The 11,318-nt window shown below is 36.0% G+C and overlaps 1 protein-coding gene across 4 annotated transcripts; it reads left to right on the top strand.

Moving 5' to 3' along the window:
* The first annotated feature begins 2,441 nt into the window (after positions 1-2,441).
* On the top strand, positions 2,442-10,890 carry LOC139983035 (patched domain-containing protein 3-like). 4 transcript variants are annotated; one of them, XM_071996360.1, is made up of 3 exons: positions 2,442-2,491; positions 6,486-7,564; positions 8,129-10,890. In XM_071996360.1, the coding sequence occupies exons 1-3, from the start codon at positions 2,457-2,459 to the stop codon at positions 9,685-9,687; spliced, it is 2,673 nt and encodes an 890-aa protein (XP_071852461.1). In that variant the 5' UTR covers positions 2,442-2,456; the 3' UTR covers positions 9,688-10,890. The 4 variants fall into 4 exon arrangements, with proteins under 4 accessions (XP_071852461.1, XP_071852463.1, XP_071852464.1 ...); XM_071996362.1 differs by lacking the exon at positions 2,442-2,491 and adding an exon at positions 2,695-3,596; XM_071996363.1 differs by lacking the exon at positions 2,442-2,491 and adding an exon at positions 5,409-5,924.
* The last annotated feature ends 428 nt before the right edge of the window (positions 10,891-11,318 follow it).

Here is an 11,318-nt window from a genome sequence, read left to right as displayed (position 1 = left end):
CTTTTACAGATCTTTACATGCAAACTGCAGAAATGTACCTCTCTACAAAGACAGGTTTATTTCAATTTCAATATTGATAAAAAAAAACTATGTTTTGAGTTGATTAAGAAGACTAGAATGCAAGGGCGGCGGAACCGGGGGGGCACAGGGGGCACGTGCCCCCCCACTTTTCCTCAGGGTTAAAAATGTGCCCTTTTTCTACATAAAAATTGAGGTGTCTCAAGTTAGCAAGAGGCCAGGAAACCAGAATGAACACTCGGGAAGGGCCGTTTCCGGCCATCTGAGGGGTTTGTAAAACCAAAATTTTTCTTGTACGCTCCGCGCCAACCGATGGTGGCGCTCCGCTCAGATAGTTGTGCATACAACTTTACAAATCCCGGCTACGCTCCTGACTTTTAATGAATTTATCTGGGTCAAACTCAAAGCTATTTCGAATGGAAAAAAATTGTTAAGATATTAACAAGAAATAAACTCTAATTCGGAAGATTCCTACATTAGCAACTAGCATGATTTCACCTCATTTTGTCTCAATAGAAAACTTGTTCCTTGTTTCCCAATTTGCACATTGGATATTGCAGTGCTAGTATGCATATTTTCCTTGAGGGGGGGGGGGGGGGACGTTGATGGAGTGATGTGTATACGCAAATAAGATAATACAATAAGAGTTATAAAGGGTACTAAATATAAGGCTACATCAATCAAATCGAATTTCTGCAAAGTGCCCTTTGATGTCGGTGCCCCCCCAGATTAAAAGTGCTTCCGCCGCCCTTGCTAGAATGACAAACTTAGTTGTGTCTGTGATTTTTTTTCTTGATTTTGTTTTACTTTGGTGGCTATATCCAAGACAAAAAAAAAGCTGTGTAAAGTTTGAAAGAATCAATTTTCGTTATGGGAAATTATTAAAGAATATCCTTAGAAGGAAGCTCATTATATAGGTTGGTTTTCAAGACATTCTCCTTTAAACCATGTATTACATGGAAAGCTCCTTTAACATAACTGTATAATGACTTCGACTCCTCGGGCCAGTTCTAAATTGAAAGTAAGTCCAATGTCAGAGCGAAATAACTCATCGACATCAATTTGTTTCATATAAACAACAAACGCCAAAGTATTTGGTATATCAAAGCTTCACACTTTTACCTCTCTATTAAATAACAGTGCCTGACAAAGAGCTCTCATTTTAAGTAAAAACGATGCTAAATAAAAATGTTTCAATGAAATGTAGCACAGTAATAAAGATAAGAAACTGTACAGTTATTTTTCTTTCAATCTAAGTATAATGAATTGTACATATATCTCATTTGCTAAGAAGTGTTTTAGAAAGTTACCAAGTTAAGTCAAAAGTTACAAGGTTTTGTGTTAAAACTATTAATTTCCGTTATCCTTTTTCTTTTTCTAAGGTTAGCTCTACCCTAGGCCTGCAGCCAAGTTCAACTTGAACATCGTACAATCAATAATAAATCAAATAAATAATGAATTTATATCGCTCTATATACAATAAACCTTTGCGTGTGTCTAAACAAAACCTCTAAACATATAGAAAGATGCAATATCAGTTGAGGATTGTACGAATAATAGCAAACAATAAAGATATGAAAATGATGTGAATTCCGCTTTACCAACCAGAGATCAACCGAATCAACATAAGTTCGATGCCTATGACCAGGTGCGGTGAGATCAAGGTCGGACCCTGGCGGATATATCATCAGCCCTCTTTCGAAATGATTATCTTCTTTGATCGAGGGTGTTTGCATTCATCAGCATATTGTGGTATAGTGGTAGACGGAAACCCTGACCTGAGCCATCCTCACTTAGCTTTCCCCCCCCCCAACCTCCCTCTCTCTCTCTCGCACACCTCATGCTTCTTCATTTGCAGACAGACCTTTATGTCATAAATACAGAAGTGTTGAAGGGACAATGCATTGACGAGTGACCGACTTGACAAAACGACAATTATCTGCAAATTGACGAGTTGACGAGATGGTAACGTGACAAAATTCAGAAAATTTACGTTTTGACGAAGTAACGGATCTCGTCAATGCATCAATTTTCTGCAAGTTGACGAGTTTCGTAGTTGCTACTTGCGATTGATCATAAAATAGCTGAGTTGAACAAAACATTTTTCTGAATTTTGTCATTTTGTCAAGATCTAAAGGGTTCATATATTACAACTCTAAATTTCATTTCCTGATACTTCAGTATGAACGCGCTTATGAATTTTAAGGTTTATGTCTTGCAAAATCCATTTTATGTTTTATTTACTTACCTTATCACATGGTTCAAAGTCCTATCACCTCGGTCCTATACACGACCATCTTTACATGAAGATATACCAAGTTGACACTTGTTAAATCGAACGGAATTTTCTTTCGCTTTTATTGTTTAATCAACCTTTGCAAGAAACCGCAACGTGAATTCTATCCATGAAAACTCTGTGAAGTGAATGCAGTATTGGTATGCACTACTCATCACAACAATCACAAATCGACATGTTGGGAACGTATAGTCTATATTTACAAGACCTAGATAACGAAAATGTCTAACTTTTATCGGATTTTTTTACTATTTGATATATATGTTAATCAATGACAAAAAAAAAATTTTTTAAAAAGATATAGTTGTTTTAAAAACCTTTTCTTTACCGTAAATTTGTCTGCGGTAGATCGAATAACAAAATACTATCATTCTATAAGGAGGAATGTTGAGATAGGGATGGTCACTGTATCCTAAAGCATCTCTGGCTTAGTTCAGCAGGGTTACACTTTAAGGATTGCATTTAGTTTCGGCTGCAGGAGAGGGGGCGTCTGTTATATTCGTTGTGTTTTTTTCTTGTTATTGTTTCTAAAGGATGCCGGAATTCTACTAAATGAAATAAATAAACGGACTAAAGCAACTGCTTTGTTATTCTGTTGCGTTGTTGATAAGATATCATTTCATCGCCATGGGATACCGATAATAACGTTTTAACCACACCGTATCGAAAGTAACTTTTAAAAGAATTGGGTTTTATTGTATTGCATAGCCGACTACGTCACTCATATACCCACACAGTGGTAATACCCTATTGTACAAACATCTAACCTTGCGGGGTGTACGTGTATCTATATAGCTTTTATATTTTATTTGGTATGCAATCAACTATTCAAAACCACCGTTGTGTATCGAACAGTACAATCCAAGAACACAACCCACGTTTTTTTTTTCTGTTCGAAGTCCGAAAAATGACGGAATCAACAATCATAGAGAATATATTGATATAATTTATGCATACCCTTACTTTCCTTTGTCATGTTTTGTTTTGGTTCGCCTTTATACTTTAAATAGCAAAACCTGCTTTTTCATTGAGATTTTATCGATGCTACTAGTCTTTTGTATTAAAGAGTTTATAAAGACAGAGTAAAACTATTATAGCAGGGGTAGCGGTGAACTTTCCGCTTGAAGTACACAAGTACACACACAATTGAGTATTGTGTCATTTCTGGCATACGAGTTTCCTCAACCATATTCTGTAGACTATACGTGTTAAGAAGGAACCTACGAATAGTAATAACAGAACTCAACTTGTCAAATATAATGATCGAATTGTTCATGATTTGGTGAGTTTATAAGCTTCTCTCTTTTTTTATAAGCAGTTGATTAATACTTTGTTTTTAAGAATGCATTGTTTAGTTTTGTTGTTGATGCTCCCGTTAATGTATACATAATATTGTTCTTAGATGCCTACTTAATTGAAGAGCGAGCTTATACCAGGGAATAGACAACAAGTTCTTGTTGTGAAAAGTCAGTAGACAACCCTCGGCAACCTCATACCATCAGTTACTGTTACATGGTGTTGTTATATTGTTGTTGTTATTGTTGCTGTTTTGTTCTTGTTGTTTTGTCATAGTCCTATATAGGACCTATATGACATTATTATACAAGGAAGTAGACAGTTCCTGTTGTGAAAAAGTAGTAGACAACCCTCGACAACCTCATACCATCGGTTATTGTTATATGATGTTGTTATTGTTGTTGTTATTGTTCTTGTTTTGTTGTTGTTTTGTTCTTGTTGTTTTGTCATAGTCCTATATAGGACCTATATGACATTATTATACCAGGAAGTAGACAGTTCCTGTTGTGAAAAAGTAGTAGACAACCCTCGGCAACCTCATACCATCAGTTACTGTTACATGGTGTTGTTATATTGTTGTTGTTATTGTTGTTTTGTTGTTGTTGTTGTTTTGTCATAGTCCTATATAGGACCTATATGACATTATTATACAAGGAAGTAGACAGTTCCTGTTGTGAAAAAGTAGTAGACAACCCTCGACAACCTCATACCATCGGTTATTGTTATATGATGTTGTTATTGTTGTTGTTATTGTTCTTGTTTTGTTGTTGTTTTGTTCTTGTTGTTTTGTCATAGTCCTATATAGGACCTATATGACATTATTATACAAGGAAGTAGACAGTTCCTGTTGTGAAAAAGTAGTAGACAACCCTCGGCAACCTCATACCATCAGTTATTGTTACATGGTGTTGTTATATTGTTGTTGTTATTGTTGTTTTGTTGTTGTTGTTGTTTTGTCATAGTCCTATATAGGACCTATATGACATTATTATACCAGGAAGTAGACAGTTCCTGTTGTGAAAAAGTAGTAGACAACCCTCGACAACCTCATACCATCAGTTATTGTTATATGATGTTGTTATTGTTGTTGTTATTGTTCTTGTTTTGTTGCTGTTTTGTTGTTGTTGTTTTGTCATAGTCCTATATAGGACCTATATGGCATTATTATACCAGGAACTAGACAGTTCCTGTTGTGAAGAAGCAGTAGACAACCCTCGACAACCTCATACCATCAGTTATTGTTATATGATGTTGTTATTGTTGTTGTTATTGTTCTTGTTCTTGTTTTGTTGCTGTTTTGTTCTTAATGTTTTGTCATAGTCCTATATAGGACCTATATGACAATATTATACCAGGAAGTAGACAGTTCCTGTTGTGAAAAAGTAGTAGACAACCCTCGCAAACCTCATACCATCGGTTATTGTTATATGATGTTGTTATTGTTGTTGTTATTGTTCTTGTTTTGTTGCTGTTTTGTTCTTGTTGTTTTGTCATAGTCCTATACTTATAGGACCTATATGACATTATTATACCAGGAAGTAGACAGTTCCTGTTGGGAAAGAGCAGTAAACAACCCTCGCAAACCTCATACCATCAGTTATTGTTATATGATGTTATTGTTGTTGTTATTGTTCTTGTTTTGTTGCTGTTTTGTTGCTGTTTTGTTCTTGTTGTTTTGTGATAGTAGTCCTATATAGGACCTATATGACATTATTATACCAGGAAGTAGACAGTTCCTGTTGTGAAAAAGTAGTAGACAACCCTCGACAACCTCATAACATCAGTTATTCTTTGCTAAAGTATTCAAATTCTCATATATTACACATCAGTTCATATTCAGTATATACTATACACGCATTGTATGTACGGACAAAGCTACAATGCATGAGTGCAATATCAAACCGTATCATTCGTTGGACTTTACTCTACCTTTCTTACTTAGTCACTCCAGGTTTTCAGCAATAAATAATGCTAGGTCAATATGGTAACAATGGGTCCACTCTTACATAGCGTTATATATATTTGTATATGACATAAAATCTACCAATGACTGCATTCCCACCACTACAATAGACAAGAACACTTCCAACCTGTTTATAGAGCCTACCATGTAGCCGACTATTACAGATACATAAAGATTAAAGGCTAAACAGAAACTGGTACACAACTTGCAAGAATACAATACAATACGTCTTTATCTTTGTGGTTCAATCCGTATATACATAATATATACTCTTTACTGATAAAGAGAAGTTTGTGTATACGTTATATGCATACAACATGATGTGCGTGTATATTGAACATAGGTTTTACGGTATGCATTCCATTTCTGGCATGTTTACTAATATGTATTAGGTGTCTACTGATGTGTGGACAGAATATATACGAAACATTTGGCTCCATTGTATCGGTTATATTTACCTCATATTGGGTGGAAAAATATTTCAAGCTTTACACTAACGGAAATTGACTTCAGAGAAGCATCATATTACGGATTTTATATACTGTGTTAGTTGGAAGTTCAGTGTAAATGATTAAGTCATTTTCCACATTTCATGAACATGGATTGATTGGCAGAATCTCGTGCTATACCTACCTATCACATGTATGATCTCGTCAGTGAGTAATTGTAACTTATAATATATATATAACTTAATATATATATAACTTAATATATATATATATATATATATATATATATATATATATATATTTATATATATATATATATATATATATATATATATATATATATATATATATATATTTATATATATATACATTTATAATATATTTATATGTAAAGGTTGATTGTGTAGATAACCACGCACTTCCATCTAACGTCATATGCCATCTGTCTCCTTTTTATTGGTAGATATAAACCTGTCAGACATTTGCATACTTTGGTCGTCATAATACCAGCTGGAACAGCCATGGATATCAGAGCAATCAAATCCAACTGCATCGAAAGGATTCTGCGAAAGATCTTTAGGATGTATTCAAAGTTGATGTGCCGCTTTCCTTTCTTGCCGGTAGTACTATCTCTGCTGGCGACTATCGGCTTTGGAATGGGTTTAATTTTCTTCGAGTGTGAGTATAGTTTTGAAGCTCTATACGTACCCGACCACAGCCAAGCTTTGCGAGATCAGAAGAAAGTAAGCGATCTTTTCCCTCTCGACTTTTACCAATTTTCTCCCAGTCGTGTGTATGATACGCGACAGATACGGGTATCCGTCGGGCTGACCGCAAAGGATGACGGGAATTTGTTTGCGTATGAGCAGATCCAGAGTGTTTTGGATATCAATGAGCAGATCATGTCTTTTCCAATTTTACATCAAGATGGCGTGTCTTCTTTTAGGGACTTATGTGCGAAATGGAACACTTCTTGTGTGTTGAATCCACTGTTAATTTACCTAAATAACACAGTACACTCTTCCACGCATTCATCGGAACCCCAGTACGCCATCAGCGTACCTTATCCAAAGATTATCGACGAATCTGGAACTGAACATTTTATTGATTATTATGTAGGAGACGCTCTTGTAGTAAGTGGCTCAGTCAGTGACGCGCGCTTCTTATTGGTTGAGTATTTCTTACGCGGTGGCCCCGACGAAGAACTTTCACGGACGTGGGAACGGGCAATAGTGGAACATTTATCCAACCGTGAGTTTCCGTTAGTTGAAGTAGCCTTTTCCGCTTCCGACAGTTTGGATCAAGCGCAAGAGGAATTGTTATCCAGTGCCGTTGCTAATTTCATTGGAATGGTTGTCCTTATGACTGTTCTAGCAATGTTTACTTGTATGATGTTGCGCGACAACGTCATGAGTAAACCCTGGCTACCACTCGTTGCTGTAGTAACTGTTGCCATGGCAGTAGTCTCCGCTATGGGTCTCCTATCCTTTTGCGGTCTTCCTTTCAACCAAGCCGCGCTGTTAATGCCCTTCCTTTTGCTTTGTAAGTATTACCTCTTTTATGAAACGTTTTGCTTTGCGAGTTGGTATAACATATCAGCATGTTAACATCAACGAATTCATCAATATGAATTAACATTAACAACAATGTAAAGTTTGATGCAGTTATTTCAAACTGTTTTGATCTTCTCTGCCATGTGCTGATAGTTACTATTGTTCATTCTAAGGTTATTAAGTATTCATCAGTAATTACTTTGATTTCATATTCTGTTTGTTTTTTTGTGTGAACTTTTCTTATACTGCTGATAGTTTTGTTTACAACGTAACTTTTCTCGCCAGGACGGGAACTAGAGTTGTACATATTGTTAGAGACGAGCCTACCACACTGTCATAATAGATATTCATAGCCTAAGGCTCTGTCACCTGCGTATGAGAATCGTAGCTGATAGTCATAACATTTATTGCAGCTGGAAGATTTTTTTTTGCGCATAACGTCTACCATGCTTATCGTCGGTATTAAAAATTGATGAGGGCGATATGCATAAATACAATCTTTTTAACAGTAACTTGAATGTGTCAACTTTTTTTCCATCTTCGTTTCGTTCAGGGACGGGACTGCATCACGTGTTCTTTATGATATCAACATGGCGATGTAACAACTTCAGTAGTGACATCAAGGAGACGATCCAAGAAACGTTAGAAGTCACTGGCACCTCCATCACCATAGCAACCCTCACGGAAATAGTCATCTTTTTCATATGTGCAACAAGTTCGGTGCCTGTGATTCGGGCGTTCTGTCTGTACACCGGTGTAGCAATGATTTTCAATTACGTTTACCAGTTTACGATATTGGCCCCTATTATGCTCCTCTTCGGTCACATAGAAGTGGCTAATCGCCATTGCTGTACATGCTTACAGGTTCGTTCCAAAGATAACCAAGATAATTCTACAGTTTACAATGTCTTCTGTGCTGGTGGTAGTGACGAGTTTGCGTTAAAATCCGTTCACATTGTGAAAACATTTTTCGACACGACTTTTACTTTAATATTTGCTTATATCATTCCTCTGTTGGTATTCGCCATTTTCTTAGTGGTATACATCGTTGTATCAATAGTTGGCTCGTCGAGTATAGCGGTTGGTTTGGAAATCCAAAATATGGCACCAACGGCGTCCCATACATACAACTATTTGGATCTTCGATCGCAGCAAATGACTGATTTTGGTCCGTTGGTGTCCGTAGTGTTTACAGAAGAAATACGCTATTGGGACAAAACAGTACAGAGAGCATTGGAAGATACCATGACTGACTTCGAAAAGAGTAGCTTCGTAAAACCAAAAGATTACACACAATGTTGGTTCATCGATTATTACCAACATTTTAACCTGACAGATGACAAGGATTTAATGTTTGACGAAGATGAATTTATTTCGACTTTACGTTTCAATTTTCTTGGTCGTCCAAATACTGCCAAATATGAATTAGATATTAAATTCCAAGCTAATAAATCCGTCATTGCATCTTCCCGGTGTATTCTGTCGACCCAAAACGTTACCACTGCCGAAGACCAAGGTCAGATGATGCAAGAATTGAGAGCTATTGCATCTCGGATAGATACAGAAATTGTTATTTTTGCACCCGATTTTTTCCTCTATGAACAACAGATGACTTCAGCTCCAGAAATTATCAAGCTTAATATAGCCACAGGGCTCTGCACCCTTATAATGGCCTTATTACTCGTCCCTAACCCTTTTGTCGCCCTATGTGTCTGTTTGATGACTATGTCCATTCTAACAGGCTTGACCGGTTTTATGTCCTTTTGGGGGATTTCCCTTGACGTCATATCCATAATTAACCTTCTGATTTGTGTAGGAATAAGTATCGAACTTTCTACGCATCTTGCATACTTATATACGTATGTTAGCATCTCGCCAATCTCTCGCCTTAGTTGGTCTTTAGGAATCATTGGTTTTCCGGTCTGCCAGAGCGTGGCCTGTACATTAGTCAGTTTATTCTTGTTTGTAGGTTTTCCGGCTTATTTTTATCAAACATTTGCCAAAGTTATTTTTTTGACGATGTCATTCGGTCTACTACATTCGCTTATCTTCTTCCCGACAATATTGATGATACTGTTTAAAGGCAAATCACACGTTAATTACACCAAGTAAAACACAGGGATATTCTTGTAAAGGATGCAAAAGAGACTGTATTTTACGTAATTTATCACATATAGGATAATATACGTCATGATTACGTGTCGAAATGATGATTTCCATGCACCTCAACTGTCATCAGCTATAAGATGACGTCATACAAAGAAGCGATTAAGTTCTAAAGGTTTCAATGTTAAAAAAATAATAATTCTAGACTTCCTATAATATAATAATATAATTATTCTAAATGACTTTATATTGTTTATGATGCACATTTTAAAATAAGGCCTATTTACCCTTTTTACTGTTTTTTTTTATGTTACATATATAGTTTGGGCCTATGTACCGGACCTATCACTAAGAGAGGATGAAGGTGGTGGTTGTAGTGTTTATTAGGGGTGGGGTGCGGGTGTGGGTTGGGGAAGAGGAGTTTGCTCAGTCAACGATCAGCATATGATGCTACGTGAAATAAAACAACTATTCCATTTTAGTTATATGGGACCTCGTTGTGACAACCTGTTGCTAGAGGTCTTCTACTTATTTTATCAACATTTCATATAACTACCGGGCGATAGTATAGCAAAATAATTTAAGGGTGACGTCAACACGTTGGAGGAATGTCATTGGTCAAAACAGTAGTGTCGTCCGCCATAAGTATATATCTCTCATGCCGAAAAAAAAAATTATCAAAGGGAAATAACAATCTAGTTGGAATGTGCATCTTAATTGTCTTCACACTTATTGTATTCATAATGGTTTGTCGTGGTGTTTTTGGTTATTGTCATTGTTATCATTTATGCATTATTTAACCAAGCTATTGCTCATATATCCGATGACGTATCTTGTTTATTATAACGATGTTATGCAAGTAAATTATTTAAAAATATAATCGATTTATGTGTAATTAATAGATATCATGTTACGTCTAATTTCATTATAGTACGCATCTCTGAGAATTGCCTGGACAGATAGATAGATTGATAGAGATAGAGATTTATTTCGTCCATAAGATATGGAAATTTGTCGCCTTGCAGCAAAACACATAAAAAATCAAAGTTTTAAAGTTTCATACAGAATACAGTTAAATATTAGTATAAACAAAACACAGTGAAGTTGAATGAAAAGGTAAATATATCAACAGCAACAATATCCATACATGTGAGAAAAATATATACATATATATATATATATATATATATATATATATATATATATATATATATATAACAAAAACAAACAAACAAGACTATAAAACAAAGAAACCTATCTAACAACCCTCAGGTTGAAAACAGAAACAGAATTGGGTAAAAAAAGAAAACCTGAATCTGTTATGCTTAGACCGTGGCATGCGAAGTCTGCTGCCTGAACGGCAGAATACATAGTTCTGGAAAAGAGGATGTGTATGGTCTTTAATATTCCATGGGTTTTCTGGTGCATCATATCAATGTAGAGTTCATAGACAGTTTTCAAACAAATATCCCTACCAATAGTACGGCTGGCAGCCCTTACAACCTTCTCTAATTTAAACGAAGAAGATAGAGGGTTGAGGAACATTATGGTGAACTGAAAAGCATCATTATCATCCGTAGACAGACCTGACGAGAGGGGGTCAGGGGGTTACATCCCAGGCCCAGGGCTAATTTGGG

This window comes from Apostichopus japonicus, chromosome 16, assembly GCF_037975245.1.
Source record: "Apostichopus japonicus isolate 1M-3 chromosome 16, ASM3797524v1, whole genome shotgun sequence".
NCBI lineage: Eukaryota > Metazoa > Echinodermata > Holothuroidea > Aspidochirotida > Stichopodidae > Apostichopus > Apostichopus japonicus.
The sequence above is the reverse complement of the archived record's forward strand: the minus strand, read 5'-3'. Positions and strand labels throughout refer to the sequence as shown.

Coding starts and splice junctions, on each gene's coding strand:
- LOC139983035 (XM_071996360.1), top strand. CDS start 2,457: ATGCACTACTCATCACAACAATCACAAATCGACAT. Junction 2,492..6,485: donor CAACAATCACAAATCGACAT/GTTGGGAACGTA, acceptor TTTTATTGGTAG/ATATAAACCTGTCAGACATT. Junction 7,565..8,128: donor AATGCCCTTCCTTTTGCTTT/GTAAGTATTACC, acceptor CGTTTCGTTCAG/GGACGGGACTGCATCACGTG.